At 41.8% G+C, this 19,511-nt stretch overlaps 1 protein-coding gene across 5 annotated transcripts in view; it reads left to right on the top strand.

The window, feature by feature from the left end:
* The first annotated feature begins 3,560 nt into the window (after positions 1 to 3,560).
* LOC119648404 (battenin) overlaps positions 3,561 to 19,511 on the top strand; it is a 28,272-nt gene continuing 12,321 nt past the window's right edge. The window contains exon 1 of one of the 5 annotated variants that reach the window (XM_038050148.1): positions 3,561 to 3,937. Coding sequence is in view for 1 of the 5 variants with exons in the window: in XM_038050146.1 (XP_037906074.1) it covers positions 17,097 to 17,114 (18 nt within the window). In the remaining 4 variants the exon portion in view is untranslated. The other 4 variants (XM_038050151.1, XM_038050153.1, XM_038050152.1 and 1 more) reach the window with 4 other exon arrangements.

The following is a 19,511-nucleotide window of genomic DNA, read 5'->3' as shown; positions in this document are numbered from 1 at the left end:
GACTTTCCTCTATAAAAGAGTTGGGGCAGGCAGGCCTCTCTATGAAAAGCAAGAAAGCGCAAGACCCGATGGTATTCCAGCAGAGGTATACAAACTGGTATTCCAGCACCGGCCAGACCTACCGCTCGGCGCATTCAACGCTTGCCTGGAAGAGGGCACTTTCCTTGTTCGTTGGGAGATGGCGAGACTTACCCTGATCCACAAAGGAAAAGGCGACCCCGAGTTGCCATCTTCATAACGCCTATTATGTATGCTTGACACTGCTAGAATAGTATTCGAAAAGCTCATGAAAACTAGACTCGCTGAAGCGATACACGCTGCCGGAGACTTATCTCCCGGCAGTTTCGTTTTAGAGTAGAGAGATCCACAGTTGAATCTGTCATGGAAGTCGTGGACGCCGTTCGCCGAGTGGAGGCACATAGCCGCCGAACTAGGCGGGTGGTGCTCCTCTTAACACTTGACATCAGAAACGCCTTTAATTCCGTATGGTGGAAGTGGACATACTACACAATACTTTCCACGTACTGAACTTTCTCTTACGGATATTGAGAGACTCTCTGAGGAACCCTACTCTATAAAAAGCTAGGTAGCACAGGGATCTATTCTAGGGCCGCACCCCTGGAACGCTACCTATGATAATCTACTTAAACTCAGCATGCCAGAAGAGTCGCGCCTGGTCGGCTATGCAGATGATGTCGCAACGCTTGTTGCTGGACGCACTGTCGAACGGCCGCAAAGCAGACTCGGCATATTGATATGAAGGGTAAGCGGATGGATGACTACTCGTGGTTTCAACCTTCCAATGGAAAAAACGGAAGCAGTCATCCTGACTAAAAAGATAATTCCGACCCTGCGTCCCATATCGTTCAGCGAGTCTATAATTAAGTCAAAACCAGCGGCAAAGTTCCTCGGGCTGACTCTTGACTCAAAGATGAGCTCCTTTTAGCAAATCAACGCAGCAGCAAACAAGTGTGCAGCTGGAATTTCGGCGTTAAGTAGGCTAATGGCAAACATTGGGGGTCCTATGTTTAGCAGGCGACGTCTGCTGATGAGTTCAACGCAGTCTGTCCTGCTCTACGGCGCAGAGGTGTGGGCTGTGCGCACTTGGCAAGGAAATATATAGTAAACCTCTCGCGCAAGTACAAAGACAGGAAGCTGCGGGGGTGGTGTCTGCGTACTGCACTGTCTCTGAACCGGCCGTGATGGTAATCGCGGGAGTGATCCCCGTTGCCCTTCTTGCTAAGGAACGTCAAGCCATATACAAGCACAAAGGAGGTGTGCCAAGGGAGGTGGTTGCTCGTGAAGAACGGTAACGCACTCTAGACGAGTGGCTCTGTTGTTAAATGAGACTAGAGGCAGATACGCTGCACGGCTCATCGGCATCTTAGGTACGTGACTGAATCGGAAGCGTGGTGAAACTGACTATTTCCTTACCCAATTTTTAAGTGGGCATGGAGGTTTTCAGTCTTACCTGCACAAGATTGGAAAGGCGCGATCTCCAGATTATGTGTTTTGCAATGGAGTTATGGACGACGCCGATCACACTTTTTTTTTCGTCAGCAGCTCTATTTAAACACAGGGGATCTCTCTACAGATAAAATTGTCGACGAGGTGCTGAGGAACGCTCACAGGTGGAGGTGTTGCACATTACGTTCGGGTTCTTCTCGTTGCTAAGAAGATAGAGCTCGACCGGTGGAGCAGCCGCATGGCAGGGGGTTCCTTGAACTGACAGTTCCGTTCCTCGTCTCCGCTCCCGTTAGTGAAAGCAATTTCCCTGATTTGAAGGCTCCGCAAGGCGGGAGAGTTCGAGGACTAGCCCGAAGTAATGTGACAAACGGGGCTCTCTGACGATGGGGAGGTGTTTAGTTGGCAGTCCGACGAGGTACCGAACCGGGAGTCCAACACTGTGTGCGTAAATGCATTCACCAATCCTACTCCAAAAAAATGGCAGCGTTTATATGAGTTTGTTTGTCATCGACTTCCGTGATATATTGCAGTGACAGTACTAGAACATCTCCCATACATTGCTGTTGTGGATCAGTAATGTTATACTTCACGAAGGTTGCCTCGACTACTTTGAAACTAATTTGGAGATCAAGGAAGTTGACGTTTAGAAATTTCAGTAGGCCGCGTAGTCACACTCATGTCTGTAGGCGTATTCTCCGCACTTTTATTTATTCCTGCTTTTATAACTTTATCTTAAAGCCGGTAATTCTCCTTTTGAATATACTTCAGCTTGGGGTCACCACTTTGATTACCAATGAAAAGATTGGTTACTGACAAACATTCCATGAAATCCTATTTTGATAAACTTAATATGTTCATTGTGTATATACACTTACCTGCTTTTCATGTAACTCCCTTTTTCTACCGAGTGACTACTCTACTGAAATCTCTAGCAATTAAGTAAGTTTTAGGGATTACTTCAGTAGAAAAGAAAAGCAATTAAACTAGTTGAGGCGGTTCTCGATTCGTTGACTCTAGGTAAGTATTTAGGAATTAGCACTGCCACCATTCAAATTTTTAAAACGGGTTTGTCAGAACTCGTTTATTATTCTAACTCAGGCTTTTTCTTAATACAAGGGGTTTGGGGTGTGGGTGCAGCGAGCCTTCTCAGAATCATTGCACTGCTGCTTTCATCTCCTATACAGATCCATTTAATAGTTCTTTAGACGTCTGCAGTCACCTCGAGCGTGTCCGCTCATCTTCTCTGGTACAGGTAATGATAATCCAAAGAGGATTATTTCTCCAATGGCATATGTTGCCTCATCTGATATGCCGAATTCATTACACCCAGGTATCTAACAACTCATTTTGAAACGACCACGTGATCACCAGCCTGAATTTTAGCAGTACTGTTTTTCCTGCGGTTGGTAGCGACGACCACCGCAGGTTTTCCTTCCGCTTGAATGGTTTCACATAAAATCTTTTCCACTGCAGAGGTCCCAAGACGCAATACATTCGTTCAGCCCGTCATTCAAGGGCTAACTTTCGAATAAGGTAACTAAGTAACCAAGGACACTCAGGTTAAAAAAAAACACCCTTAATCCAATAGGAGCTGGTCAAATTAAAGACATTCCTGACAGCTAGCGACGTGACCGCCCAGTACTTATTACCAGCCGACGAATCTGGAACCAGACTCATGACGATTTTTACGGCATCGACCGTAGAACAGGCTCACTGAAAGCTATACTGCCGCCTTGATAGATTCTATTGTATATAAATAAGTATGTTATGGTCTATATAAAAGGATTCCTATAATAAGATCAGTTAGGTCATTTGGTATTGTATGAATAAATAAATATCCTGGTTTGATACTGATCAGTTCAAAAATCTACCATCGAATAAGCCCCTTGGTTCTTAATCTTCCTTGAATGCATTCAAAGTCCATCATTTCTAGTATAAAAATATCTCCTACTATTAATATCAGTTGATATCTGCCCATGATTGATGACGACATCCGTTTTCCCAATTCCTTAGTGACCCACAGCGAAGACGGCTATGCATCGTTACAGTCTAGCCTTCAAATCATTGTCCGATTTGATGTGCACACTCGAGCCGATGATAAACGTACACGATTCAGACAAACAACAAATTTAGTATGCTACCAACAACTAGCTTGACCACATACTGATTGCCAGCAATTTGCGGTTGAACATTCTGAAAGATCGACTCAGTCGGAACAAGTCAAGATCTTTGTCGTGCTATAGGTAAAGCTAGCAAAGAAAACTAGCCTTTCTCCAGTGAAAATGCCGTGATTATGTCGGGAAAATACAATAGTGTAGTGTTTCTGAAAACGAGCAGTTTATCTGAATGCATCTAATATCTAAACGAATTAGTGATTTAATTTTGGATATTTAAATATAACACCAAGTGAAGCAGTGTTTCAACCTTGGTTTTCAGTATCTTTTGCGCGCTTCGTTGTGTGGAAGTGAAGGTGAATGGTCATTCAGAATTTAAATTTTAAATGCTAACTCCGCGGAGTTATGACCATGAAATCTATCAAATTCAACCACGGTTTTTGTTGTTGTTTTCGTGGAAACCGTGACGATTTGTTAATTTATATAAAAAGTAGAAATTTCACATGCTTCATTTTGTGCTTTCTTCCCGCCGTTGTTTTGATACTTAAGCCAAACTGGTTAGTCATGTGTTATGACTAGAAAATTCTATGCTCGATTATATCTGAACCGGAAGCACATAATTTTAATTTTATTTTAGCGATAGTTTTCGGATAACAAAATGCCTTTCTGAACGTTAGTATCAATTGTGATATTTTTATGTGCCACATACATATATGTAATATTACTTTATTGTCGTGTTCTCAAACGACACTCACGTGTTTTCTTCACGTTATTCTAAATGGAAAGCTAAGGCGGCAGTAGATATATTATATATATATTATTGCTATGTGCAATACAGAATTAAACTGAACGAATGTTTCGCTAGGCTGCTGATAAATAGCGCGGTTTAAAGCTAAAGGCAAGATTCTAGATAAATACTTCTCAATAACTAGTGGGGGCAAAACAGCTAAACCAAACGAAGCAAGAACCAGCACATAGACAGTGTGGAGATCATTAAAAAACTATCAAATGTTGTTGTTCAGGAGCCTAAAAAGGAAAAAATGTATGAAGTTAGAAAGTTAAAGGTGCATCACTATATTTTTTCGAAACCAAAGGACCCAAGGATCAGAAATGTGACAGACAATTTGGTGCTGTTCAATCTCTCAGACTCTCTGTTTGATATTTTTTTGTGAACCATCTATGGTGAAAACTTTCAATGAATTCCTAGTTTGAAGAAAAATTCCAATATTTACGTGATACACCCAAGGTCGTAAAGAGAGAATCCGGATCCGAGCGTCTCTATAATCCGGGGCTGGTGACAATAATACCCTTTCCCCTACTTTCCCCAGGACAGCAAAATTTGAAATATAATAGGTACCTCATGCGATCGCCAATGTACTCGCTTGGGCCATCCTGCCGCTTCAGTTATCCAAATTTCATGCACTGCCATATCCACATATGTTTAGAAACCCAAGAAAGCAATTTCATGGTTTCAGTAATGAGATCGCTTCATCCATCAGACACTTATAGTGTTCAAAAATTGCATGGTTGAATAAGAGGATGGTCCGCCCGAAGGTGTACCAGCATTATCTCATCATAAAATCCCATTTTAGCTTCCTTCATGCGGGTACCTGATTTAACCACACCTCTACCAAAGTTAGCTGGACAATTGCTTTTGCTGGTCAGCTTAACAGCTTTCTCAGTTTTCACCTCCCACTCTAGCTGGAAAATCACCTAGCGTTCCCTAAGGTAATTCGCATTAAAGTGCTAAGACATGTTATGTACCAGCGTCGGAAAAGGAAATGCACTAACAACATTCTTCTTTCCTGCGTTCAGAATGGATTTGAGTTCCTGTTGATGATATATCTGCCTCGCTCGCTTGTTCCAACTTCACCGAAAATTTCAGCGATACAGACTAGACATTCTGTGGTTAAGCGCGGTAAGATGGTGGGACTCTGGAGAGCACTTCACTCCCTACTGCGGCACTGTACTATTGCAAACTACCCGGAAGTAGGCGTGAATCCGGTATCAAGTTAATGCTGACTGCATCCGCGGGAGCGCTCATTGGCCCTGGAAGCCGGTATCAGGCATAATGCTAACAGGCCGGGATGAGGAACAGCTCAACAATGTAGTATTACGCACTAAGGGAGACTTTCGATGCAAAGTAAAAGGAGACTTTTTATAAACAACTCAATGTAGCCCATGAGAGGTTCCCTAAATGTCACATGTGATCGTGATGAAAAATCTGAATAGGTGGGTTTTGATAATACCTTGCGCGAACATGTAATGTTCATAAGGACCGTTACGACAATGGCGAGTGGTTTTCGGCTTTCTGCATTTTCTATCGCTCATTATTGATGGTGCATTGTCAGATCAGTTGGATTTCAATTGGTCGACAACCCATATCTAACCAAATCGACTACTTCGCAGTTAGCAGTAGATTTAGGCGTTGTGTTTCGGATGTGCTCAAAAAGTGTGTGCTGGCATTGGCCTCGAATGGGACCGTCACATCTACCTTCGCTTGCATATTTTCTGGGCAGGTAGCGTTTGTTAACATCTATCTTCGCCGTTTTATAGGTTTACTCTGGCCTGAGAAAATCTGGGACCATAGCTTGAGTCAGCTTGCAAGCTAGTTACCGGTTGATATGTTGATCAGATGGCGGAAGTGTCAGTGGATAGGTCACACTTTAAGAAAAGGCGCGAATACATTACTTGCTACACCGTGCAATGGAATCCACTTTATCACAGTGGTCAAATGGTGGGTTTTCGAAAGAATTACATAGCACAGAACAGTAGTGGATTAGTTTAGGCTTCTTGGGAAGACCAGTAGAGAGATAGAGCTCATTTTGACAAACCGTAGTGCTCCGTTCAGGAGATATTGGCCACCACATACATGTGTATATTACTAACCAAAATAGGGACACATTCAATGCAGATCTCTACCTATTACCGCAGTACCTTTTTTAGACGGGAAGCGATCATAATTTCTTATCTGAATTTTTATTAATTTTATTTCAGGCTAATTTCGCGATTCGATACGTATGCTATCGAATAAATTTAAATATTAAGAAATGCATATCTGTATTTTTCGATTTGAAACTTTATAAAAAGTTTACATTAATTAATTACATCAATATTAATTATTCAGGAAAAAAATGTTCACTTTCCTACGTGCCTGAAGGATCTGAACAGGTAACATTATGGTGCGATTGCGTTGATTTAACGTTAGACTTTAAACTCATGCCCCAGCTTGGAATTCTAGTTACGTCATCGAAGTTTATATACATCTTCGTGCGTGTCCTTGCTGTAGTGTGTTTACTTGCACAGCAAGAAATGTGTTGATAATGAAATTAAAGTATTAATTTACGTAAAAATGGTTTGAGAAAAAAATACTCTAAGAAGCGAGAAGCTTTTTGGATATTTTGCGATCACGAAGAAGTTGGTCAATTTTGTGAAACAAATTAGTTTTCCTAACTCTGGATCAAATCCGTTGTTGGAATTGACAAAACAACCCAGATGATCACAACTAGTATGAGTGAAGCTTTCGAAGAGAGCCATCTACTCATGATACCAAAAAAGGGTAAAACAGATTCGGTGTAAAGAAGCTCAAAAAAGCGTTAAAGAAGAGCATAATGTCGACCAAATGATCATCATGGTCATGCTTTTGCGAAGAGGACAGCTCTCTTGAGGCAACCAGAAAGCTAAAGCGAATCCTTGCCAAAGAACGTAGCCAGCAGTTGCCTTATCTACTTTTACAGAGTAGGGGGTACACAGAAAGGAATGAAGAAGCGGCAAACCATTTGCTTGAAGTGCACTTCCCAGGCAGCATCCAAAGTACCACCTCAAGGCCGATAGATACATTCAGCTCGTTCCATAGATATACGTCTGCGGGCCCGAATGATATTATTCTTACTCTAGTAATAGAAAGAATGATTGCTTTGGGTCTACTCATCCGAAATATATGCCGCGCATGCCTAACACACGCTTATATTCCAATTAGTTGGCGTGAAGTGAAGGTAATATTATTCTCAAACCAGGGAAACATACAACTTCCTTTCTGCCAAAAGGACTGGAAAGACTATTAGATCAGTTCATAAAGAAGACATATATGCCTAAGTGGCAGATCCAGGGAGATATTACTCTATGAACTAACGCCGAAAATTAAGTAGGCGATGTCTGATAAAAAATACGCCTTAGGCGCATTCATGGACACCGAAAGCGCGTTCAATTATGCCTCATTCGCGGCGATCTGGCAAAAGATCCTTCAATGCTAGAGCGGAGAAAGATCCACATATTGGTCGGACAGCAGTCTATTGAGGCAGGTTGTCTTAAGGGTTTCCTCCAGGAAGTTGTTTCCTCTCCTCTGTTATGGCTCCTAGTTATGTATACTTTCTATGGCTCCTGGAGGACACAAAGGTCTTCGTATAAGCATTTGTGGACTATCTAGCGGTAATAATTATCGACCAGCACAGTATGTATATCCAGGAATAATACCAGAAATCCTGCAGATTTCTCTGGTGCTGCAGGACTGCGATTGGTAAAACCTGGCGACTTTTATCAAAACGGATTCATTGGATGTACACATCCCTAATAAAACCCATTTTGATGTATGAATGCATCGTCCCAGACTGAACTTTGCTAACAGCAGGAAGCTGCTCACGCGAATTCAGAGATTCGGTTGCCTACAAAGAATAGTACGCCGAATTTGGCACTCGGAGCTTTTCTAAATTTACCCCCAATCCATTTGGAGTGAAAAGGAAAGCAGCAAACGACGCATATAGACTTGATACTATTAGCGGTCATGCATCCATCTGGAAATCCCTTGGGAAACATCAAGTGGCTCTGATGCCTGTCGATCATATGGTTTCCACATTTATCTTTGGAAAGACATAATCTGTTGTAATCACCAAAAGAGAACAAGTCGGGAAACTGGAAACTGGACGCTTCCGGTATGAAAGGTTTTGTGTATTGCTGTTATAAATACATTTGAATGCGTTTGTCCCATTAGTGCGTAGCGCGTAATCTATGAATATGTTATATTATGTAAAACATGCAAAATTTCACGCAGCAAATTACTAAAAATTATAGCAACATGCTATTATTATATTTTTTTGAGAATTGTGGAGTCCTAACTTCGCATCAATTTGATGCTGGACTGGACCAAATGGAGAGCAACTTACTCCGTCTACTGCTATTATTAACTTTATTTGAAAGGATATCGGTAAGGAGGGTATTTCGTAGCCTAAGCACCATATAGTGGCAATCCTTTAATTTTTTAAAGATTTTTGGGTATGGTAGTTTCTGGGAATGGATCCGTTAAAGATATGATCAATTTCTGCCCCCGCACTCCCCAACTTTCTAACAAATGTCAAAAATAAGACCAGCCTCGGAAAAAGACTAATCGACACCTTTCATTTGATACCCCACATGGCAATACTTGGTGAACAAAAAAAAATTACACCCCTCTTTTGCATGCATGGGGACCCCTTAAATTCAACGTAAGAGGATGTAACTCACTGTATGCGTGAGCGTTCACAGTCCCTACCTTTGTACCAAATTTGGTGTCAATCGCTATAATCGTCTCCGAGAAAAATGCATGTAACGGACAGACATTTGTGATGTGGGTGCCAGTAATGGAAAAGCTGACAGACGGGCTCGGTTGTGGATGATGAGGTCAGAACTAGCTTTTGACATCCGGCCATCCACTGTCCTACTCAGCAGGATGAAATTGCAAGCATTCACGCACTCGAATGGAGAAATTTGAGCTTCTAGCGGCAGGCGAAAATCTGGCCGGTAGTGTGGCATTTTTGATGGTCATTAAGAAGTGGGACCTGAAAACCCTAGTAGGGCTTTCAATAGGCCACTGATCCTTAAACTATCACATGGAAAAAATTGGAGTAGTAGTCTCAATGATCTGCAGCCAATGTGAGGAGGAGGAAGAGACGGTCCTGCACCTCGTATGCAGCTGCCCAACCTCCTTGGCCCTCAGACTAAAATACCTTGGTAAGGTATTCTTCGACGAAGAGCGTGTCTGCGATTTCACTCTCCTTGGAGAATGTTCTCAAATTCGCGAAAGCCTGCGAACGCTGCAGGCGAGAAAGCGTTGAATAGGCTATCTCAGAGGATAGTACAATGGGCCTAACGAAGGTCTGAGTGCTTGGAGCTGTAGTTCCCCCCATTAAAATAAACTAACCAATGAATCACACGTTTTACCCTGGCTATACTATCATAGGCGGCTTTAAAGTCGATGAAGAGATGGTGCAACTGATGTCCATTTTCCAACAGTTTTTCCATCGCTTTCTGCCCAGAGAAAATCTGATCTGTTGCTGATTTGCCTGAAGTGAAGCCTCTTTGGTATGGGGTACTGATGTTCTGGGCGTATGGGACTATCTGGCCTAGCAAGATAGTGGAGAATATCTTATAGATGGTACTCAGCTGTCCCATACCTTGAGCACAAGTTGATGAAGAACTTGGTGTAATTGGCCGCCTCCATACTTAACCAATTCGGCTGTAATTCCAACGGCTCCTAGCGACTTATGAGTTTTAAGCCGATGAATTGCACGGACTGTTTCTCCTATACTTGGTGGTGGCAGTATTTGTCCGTCGTCTTCAGTTGGCGGGACGTCCAACTCGTCGATGTTCTGGTTGTTCAGTAGTTCATCAAAGTACTCAACCCTTCGCTCCAATATGCCCATTCTGTCGGAAATCAGATTTCCCTCTTTGTCTCGGCAGGATGAACAGCGGAGTGTGTAAGGCTTCATGCGGTAGTGCGGTTGTTGTTGTTCACAGACCTGTTGGATATAAACACAGTTTTTCAATAATTGACAAAGGCCGCACTCTTTTCGACATCACTTCTAGTCCACGAAATAGTTTCCAGTTTCATGGAAGATTCACATTAACTAGTCGGGCGCTGTTGAAAGGGACAAATGGTTCAAAAATGCTTCACGATTCGAAATTTGATCTGAACACTCTTTAGCTTTTCGATAGCTATTGCTGACTGCTGTCTCTGTGGTAGGAACCTGTAGTCTTACCACTCTCTTGGAACTTGAATTTCAACAGGTGACTTAGATATTAACTTTAGCTTGCTTATTCGCTGAGAGGTGGAGTGCTTTGCTCAATGGAGCTCAGAGAGCTTTGATTGTCAAATGAGCGCTCATATCCTTCCGAAACTTCAGCCAGTTGGTAAATTTATATTAGCCTGCCAGTGTTTTCATCGGACTGAACACAGCGATTTTTATTATTATTAGAGAATCCGGTCCGAGGGTCAAGTAATGAAAGCGGCATGATAAAAATAGTCTACAGCCGTCAAACTACTATCAATACCAAGGCAGCTGGGTAGGAAAAATCCAAAGTACATCAGAAACAAACGGAATGGATAGACATACGTAAATTAAGATTGTATCTTGTCATATACAATGCACCTGAAACTCACAAGGATTGTCCCACACTGGGCGCTAAAAGTGACATCAGCCTACTTCAAGAAAAAAATGTTGCAAGCAACTCCATTACTAAAATCTACAAGATAACAGTTCAACTTGTTTGTATTCAATTACTAACAAGTGAACTACTTCAGTTGTTTGACCATAATCCATTACTTTTGTTAGCACTTTGTTTCCAAGGCCACTAAATGGAAAACCCCCGATGCTTCATTTCCTTCCTTTTGTAGAAGCGGGTTGGGGGTAATATATTGTAAACCTCTTAAATCCCAAGCGATAAAAGCGGGAATTTCTTTCCAGCTCTAATCTAATTATTAGTATGAATCACTGGACTGCATGGGTATATGTACTATATGTATGTACCAAAGTTTTTGAGGTCCCTTCTTTCTTCAGTACCATCCCTGATATACTATGTATATCTATTCACCTAAACCTTTAGCTACCATACTATTCAAGCCAATTATTCTACGTGTACACCTTCAACATAAGAAAGATCTATTTTTATTTCTCATTCTACTTTCTAACTAGCACAAAAAATCTTTGTTCGCGTTTTTCATAAAGAACCCGACTATGTATGTCGCCGCTAAGTCAGCCGAGAAAGATGAAATCCGCTTGTTTATCAATGGGTGAAATCATGAAGCAATTAATGCGCGTATATTATTCTGAGAACATCTCGCCTGATTGGTGGTGAACCTTGTGCCCTAAAAATTATAATGTTTTAAGATGTTATCAATTCTTTAAAAAGAGTCGAAAGGTGAACGTACTGATATGTGTATCTACGTAACGACGAGATATTCTGCATAGGTGACTTGCTAAGAAATAGAACTGAGGAACCTCAGAGCTGCCTAACCGTACGAGGCATAGTGAAGAAATAAAATAAGTTCAAATGTAAACGCTTTTTTCACAATGTCGCAATTTCCAGATATTAGAATGATTATTCATCAGAATAGAAAGCTACTTAACTTTACTGAAATTAAAATTGATACATTCTACGAGCTCGCAGCTTAGGTCTTAAATCGATTCTCAAGAATTTCTCATTTTATGATAGATTTGGGACAGGGGTCGGGTTCGCGGTTTTTCTCACGTGCGCGTTATCTAAGCAGCCATTCGATAATCAAAAGAGATACTACTCAAAGTACTTACAAGTTTTAATTATTATTACTTCAAGCTGCATTTACGAATCAAATAATTTTAAAAAATTCATTCAGGGTTAAGTTGGGCTTCAGAATATGAAAGCCACAATCTTACATGCTATCAATTAAACTGAGCATTGCCAGTCACGTTGTTGTTATTCTTTACCTAATTATGATTAAAGAATATTTAAAATGAAGCCTTAATTTCCAAAAATTATCAAAGAATGTAAAAAAGTATGAATAATTTAGCACATTTTCTAGAGAAAAGTATATGCGATAATGCATCTATAGTTAAGTGATTATAAATTTAAACTCAACTGAATTTTGCTCTAGATAGCTAAGTTTGTAGCCATAAGACTGCTCCAATTTGGTTTTTAACCTGCGTCAGAGGTAGGCTATTAGCAAAAGCATGGCAGAAGCCACAGACCGGAACTCGCGGAGTTTGCAGCCCACTGCTTAGGTGGCTTTATCCCGTCCCTACCCCACCACCTTTGTAGTAACCTTTAGAAAGTTCCTGGTTGAAGAGCTAACCCAATTAGCCGGTACACTTCGGATTGCACTAGGAGTTTCCGGAACGGCAACTCCAGGACTCTGCAATTCTCCATTTCCGTGAAGAAGTCCAAGGAGGTCGTTGAAACTAGGTAGATGACTTTGGATATGGGCCAAATTAGAACCCAGGGAACTGCTCTTGCCGGAGCCAAAGAAGAAAAGCTTATCCGGAAATGCGAGGCATGAAACTCATGCTCTCTACAACGTCCATTTAGAAGAATGTCAGTAAAGATTTCATGGAGCAGGAAAAATTGCAGGATCGCATCTCCTTCTACACTTGGACATGGACAGCAACAAAAAAAGCCCAAAAATCAGGAGCATCCTTACTTTCCGCTGAAAGCGCCATAAACGCCATGTAGACTGTAGGTAGTCTCTGGGCGAACTGAGAAAAAATCAAAAGAAGAAAACCCCATATAGAGGAGATTTCATTCAGGTAATCTCCAAGGCATAAAAGAAAATAAACTGAAACCGGTGGAAGAGGTCATCTATGCACAAAGGCCACCAATATGCGGATTGGCATCATCCCCGCCAATTCTCAAGGCCGAAAACTTATTGGGACCAATAAGGGAGAGAACTTCTCAACAATTGTAGAACCAGAATTGGTTGGGTATTATGTATGATTTGAATACGGATAGTCCAAGCCAAGTTTTACAGGTGTTTAAACTATAGCGATACGTCTACAGCCTGTCAGAAGGTAAAACCAGGTGCATCACCATGAGAAAGCTTCCAACGATAAGAAGAGTTGCGTTCTCTACGGGATTCGCGCCTCGTCTACTGAGAGCGTTGCACAAACTGCGGGCTTGGACACCAAAGTACTCACTAGTTCCTAGTATAGTCCATTGCAAATATGGTGATCTAGCGCTAGTATCGGAGCAAAGATCCAGCTTTATGGCACCTCGACCTAACAGGTATTGCTGCTCTCTGAGTCTGGGATGGGGCCTAAAATCAAGTTTCGGTTGAAGACTGATTGGATAGCTTTGTCGGGACTTAGTATGTAGGTGATATTGGCGTCTATCCAATACCGAATGGGATGATGCCCTAATTGCAAAGCAGATTTGATGCTCTGGAAGGCACTACCTTTGATATAGACAGCACCTTTCTTGTGGGTGACTCTAATGCCGGGACAAAGGTGTACCCCGTGTTCCCATCCACGGGAGAAACGGGTCCCGGAAATGTGGCGAGAATGAAATTTCTTTGTATTAAACGCCTCGAATGAAGCATTGCAACCCAACCTTTTCGATGCTATCTCTTGACATTCACCAGCCCATGCCTTTCGAAGTCGTAAATTCAGTTATAATAACCTGAGAGATTCCATAGTCCGGGGCACCCAGTCATGACAAGATCTCTATATGTTAAGAGATAGTGGAAATTACCGAACTGCGGAAGGAATGTCGTAATATGCTCCATTTAGAACAAGGTTCCAACGACGGGGAGGAATGGTGAAACAGAATGGCACAATACATATCAAATAAAATGAGATTCCCCAGTGCAATAGATAAAGTAAATCTCACTGATAATGGGACCTATTTGATGAGGTCAAGACAGATGAGTGAACCGCATAGGATAAAAGACTTAAAGGAACAGTCCATTCTATGAAAAGTATGAAACCATGAGAATCAAACGGTCCAACGCCGGAAGTACAAAAACTGGTGTTCCACCATCGGACTGCTCCTATTGTTCGACGCATTCATGGCCTGCCTGAAGGGGAGCATTTTTCCTTATCGCTGGAAAGTGTCGAGGTTCACACTGATTAGCAAAGTACTGGCCACTCTATATGATTGACACAGCAGGAAGACTCAGCAAGGGAAAGGGGGATATTCACCGAAACGATCCGTCCTGTCGGAGACTTATCCTGAAGGGAGTTCACTTCTAGAGCAGGGAGATCCACAGTGGATGCTGCCATGGAGGCCGTGGATGCGGTTCACCGAGCTGAGATGTGCAGCCGTCGCTCTAGTAACACTAGAAAATAGAAAACACGCCAAAAGAGTCACCCCTGGTCAGTTATACAGATTATGTTAGAAAATATCTTCAGTACCTGTATAGGTTTAAATTAGGCACCTCACCTAATTGTCAAAACTGCGATCCTAGAGAGCCCAGCGGAGAAATTTTATCAACATTCTAGGTTCGTGGAAGAAAGCAGGAAGCTAGAAGAAACTCTAGGTGAAGTCTTCTTACCAGAAAATGTTGTCCAGAGAACGGTAGCTTGCCAGGAAGATTGAGATGCGATCAACTCCATATTAGCAGCATTCCAGGATAAACTGCAAAAAGTTGAAGAAGTCAGGAACTTCGCGGATAGAAGAAAGAAGACCTAGCTATTGAGCTAACTCTACCCCGTGATGTAATACCTAATGATGGTTCCATAGAACACAGGGGGAGGGGGTAGTCGAGTGTGGTTTTAGTGGGTAAAAATCCCACACTCTGGGGTGTACAAATCAAAGTCTTTTGAAGATTTCCGCTTACTTAAAAAAAGCACAGATGATGTTGCTTGCTTGCATCGAACACTATTGCATAAGCCCAAATTATACTTGACACATTGATACGATTGGATGGGAGCAGACGGATACTAATTATTTGAGCCTTAGGCCAGAAACAATGCAAGTAGTCAGTTGATTGAAAGGAAAATCCAGACTTTACATTCTACGATGATTATAGAGCCAAAGCAACGGTAAAGCAAATTGGATTGACGCTTGATTCGAAGATTTTTTATGAAAATCGAAGCCGCAATAGACTTTGGAGGCACTATCTCTAGTAGGAGACGCTTTCATATGAGTCCGAAGTGATCCATTCTGTTCTACGTTGCGAAAGTATGGTCTAATCCCTTTAGCAAGAAGGTGTACCGTAAGCTCCTTGCATATGTTCAACTTTCTTAGGAAAACAAGTCGAAGGGAGGCTGAACCGCCTATGGTAACTTCTAAAAGAGCATGAAGGTTTTTAGTCTGGGAAGACACGATTCCCCGGCTGATTGCATTGGCACCCAATGATGGACTACGAATATTACAGCTTTCTTGTTGTGAAAAGTGGGATAGAATTGGTCAACAGCTCTATGCACACAGAGCAATAAAGTCAGCACAGCTCGATCAGTGCAGAGATCGAGTCTGCGTGGAGTTCTTTAAACTAACAAATGCCCTTCCTCCTCTCCCTTCCGTTGATGAAAGGTATTTCGTAATTGAAACCCGTGCTTTAGCTCCCTCCAGATCTTGCCCAGCAGTGAGTCGGCTTACCTTGAAATCGATACCCACCATTCCTCCAACCTCTTGAAGTTGAGTTTGATGTTGGTCATTCAATACAATACAACTGGGTCGCAAGATGCCTAAATGCAATTTTTATGCTGCAGCTTTCGCAGCCTTGAATAGCTTTCTTTCAACAATTTCCTAAAGAGGTGAGTGCAAAATCTATTCTATAACCAGGCCGTATTCACATTTTATGATGAACGTAGAAAATTTTTCTCAAGTTCGTTAACTTTTCCTGTTCCACTGTGCGAAAATCCTCTGTTTGGTTTACCGCTGATATCCTTGATGCCTTGCGTACGATTCTGGTATTTGGTATTTTCGAAAATCCCGTCAACTTTTTATCTTTAAGGTCGTCCACTAAAACTTTTATATAAAAAGCCCACTTGCAGTATTTAGCAAGATTCAAGGTTCAGTTGAACGCCGGAAATTTAGGCCATTCTGGTCCCACACGCACTCTTCTCGATCCTCGCCCGCTCCTTAAAGAATGGGTAAACCGGAATTCTCCATCAAGCTGGCGCGCAATTCTGGATACCGTTGCCAATCATAAACCGGTTTCGATAGCCAAGAGTCTTAAATTCCAGATACTATTTGAGATGCTTTTGACGTTGCATTAGTATACAGTTTCCTAAACTTGCTACGATGCCTATGGGGATAGTTCCGTTTCACTTTTTTGTGGAGCATATGTCCTCCGCACAGTCTCCTTTTTAGGAGATTATAGATTTTAATATGGAAGATCACACTGAAAAGTTTGGTATAAATCATACTATTATATTATTAACGAAGGTATCATAAATCAAAGTTGTCTCTTTCGCGTCAAATTACTAGTCATTAAGAGATGCTACGGCAGTATCAATCGAATTGAATATTAACATTTATACGCTACGAGCCAACTATCGTGCACCCATTCTTACCTTAAAAAATTCAACATAACCTTTCATAACTGAAACTTTGAGCTTCCGGTTTCTCACCTATTTCGTATTATTATTTTTTTCTCTCTAATGCCTAAGTTTAATTATCATCACACGCAATGCTCTACAAGTGATAAACTTACAGCGACTACTACGAAGATTATCATGCATTCCGAAGTTAAATTATAAAATTTTCCATCAAACTAAAGAAGGATGCTTTTCGACTTTATCTTAATGCTGACATCTAATAGCCATGCTAGCTTAAAATATTCACGTGTGCATGAAATCAACGATAAAGGTATTGTAATATGACTATCCGGCGATTGCAAGATTAGATACGTTATCTTTGCCGCGGGAAATTATTATTAATTGAGTATCTGCTTGTTTATGATTGAGAATAAATAATCAAATAAAATTATTGTTAATTGCAAGTTAAGTCAGCTAAATCAAGAATGTGTCTCGAAATTTGAAAACGTAGGGGGCATGCTTTGGAACCTGTAAAAAAATTATTAGAGGTATCTCATAAATCTTAGTTTTTAAATCATCTAGATGGAATCATTCGAACCAGTTCCTTGTCTTTCCTTTGTTTGTGCATCTGCCCGCTTTTGAAGGTCTATATTTTATGCCACTAACAGCATTCTTGGGATTCGACCTGCAGATAATTTCCGCCATAACGCCTGAACATTAAAGGTCTCTGCCCAAACTGTTCCTACGTACAACAGAACAGATGTACACATTCTGGGAAGCAACAGCCTCCTCAGTAGTTTGGGTCCTCCAATATTGGGCATCATGACAGTTAGAACAGCTAAAGGGTTTCTTGAATTTTAATCGGGGATTCAGCATAACATCGAGGTATTTGATGAAGATCTTGGACTCTACCACATTCTGTCCCACACGAACCCATAGAACTTCTTTCAACTTGGGACTGAAAATGGTACATTCTGCCGGCTTATTATGCGCTGCCGTTGTGTTGAGTTGAAAGCATTCTTCACATCGAAGGTAATGATAGCACAATATTGTTTTGGTACCGCCCTGCCACCATAAACCTGCAATAGCTTCCTTTGCCAGGCTGGCCACTGCGTTGGGAGCATCCACCAACGTACTGTTGGGTGGACATGCTTTCTGCTTCCTCTACAATTGAGAACATCCTATTCCATATAATGGCTGTCTAACAGCTTTTCCACACTGCCTAGTAAACAAACAGGTTGATACGACGACAGCTCACCAACCGGTTTGCCACTCTTTGGTAGCTGTATCAGCATCTCTTTCTTCCACTGGCTTGAAAAGATGAACATGTATTGCGCTGTATCCATCGACGAAAATGCATCCACCAATATCGCTCCCCCTTCCTTTCCTTTCCAAGTGACTTTTCTTTCGCCACACCATCTGTATCGATTCATATGACTGTACTTAAGGCATCTGAAACAGATAACAGGAGACATTTTCTATCGAATTCTACAGACGACCGATCCGATCTTGACTTTGTCAGTTTCCAGCAACGCGTTTGCCCAAACAGTTAGCAAGCTGGTTGCCATTTACATGCCCCCATATGCTTTTTGTTGGTTCTTTATTGCGTTGATGCTTCCGTCTGAAATTGTTATACTAATTCCCTCCATATGTCCTCCTTCATCGCAATCTCATCGAGGTCCTTACATTCGTGGATAAATTGCCTCACCATGACCTCCATTCTATCCCTATCGCCCTTTCGTTTTTGTAATTGTCATGATATTATTACCTACGCTGTCCCCTTGACCTTCCGCATAACCTCAATAAAAAGAAGCCACCCTTGGTCCCTTGTCGCGTCCGAACCTAGCTTAGATTATCTTACCTGTTTCTTTAGCTTCGCAAATGTCCAAGTATTTGCTCCCATTTTCTGTGATTTCATTTGTGAAGCAGATTGGAAATCGCTTCCCCTGCTATTGAATCTTTGTAGCTCCGGCACGTTTTTGGTGTTGAAAGCTGTTGGCTAATATCCGACTTCACCTCTCTGTTTCTCTTTATGGTCTTTACAGCCTTTTACTTTGTGCTAGTTTGTTCCATCCTTTTAGTAACAATACCAGCCGTGGTGGAGTGACTTTGAAAGTTCATAATATCTTTTCATCCGCAGTGCATTAGACCTTCGACCTCAGTTCGTACATGGGATTTTCAATTCAAGCAATTCTTAGTGTTTTGGGCCGTTACATTAATGTAGCGGTGTGCGTTGTGCTTTGACCCGACAAATTCGTAGAGCGTATTCAGGCTATTGCCCATTTCTATCAGGCAACCCCCCCCCCCCCCCCCCCCTTCCAGTATGTTACACCTCAACAGTTCTCTGATGGTCGATATGCACCATTTTCCCCCTCTATATGCGGTGCAACTATTACCAGTATTACTTCCAGATCTTTCATCCGTCTGCCCAGACCTAGGTGATGAGCGTAGAATTTTACGTATTCCTTATTCTTTGTTGAACTGTTTACTCTAGTGTCCAAATAATCAACCAAAACAACGGCAATATCTTCTCTATGCTCCCATGTTAATGGTACGAATATTTGCCTCAAATTCAGGCACACGTTCGTATTAACAGCAGTGGCAATAACCAAATTTTCATTTACTACTGCCCCTGCGATCCTAAGGAAATCCTATTTCCCCGGCTGTTCTTTAACCTCTTTAAACAGAGGTATCCAAAAGGGATAGAACTTTGTGGGCTAGCAACATG

This window comes from Hermetia illucens, chromosome 2 (assembly GCF_905115235.1).
Source record: "Hermetia illucens chromosome 2, iHerIll2.2.curated.20191125, whole genome shotgun sequence".
Lineage (NCBI taxonomy): Eukaryota > Metazoa > Arthropoda > Insecta > Diptera > Stratiomyidae > Hermetia > Hermetia illucens.
The sequence above is the reverse complement of the archived record's forward strand: the minus strand, read 5'-3'. Positions and strand labels throughout refer to the sequence as shown.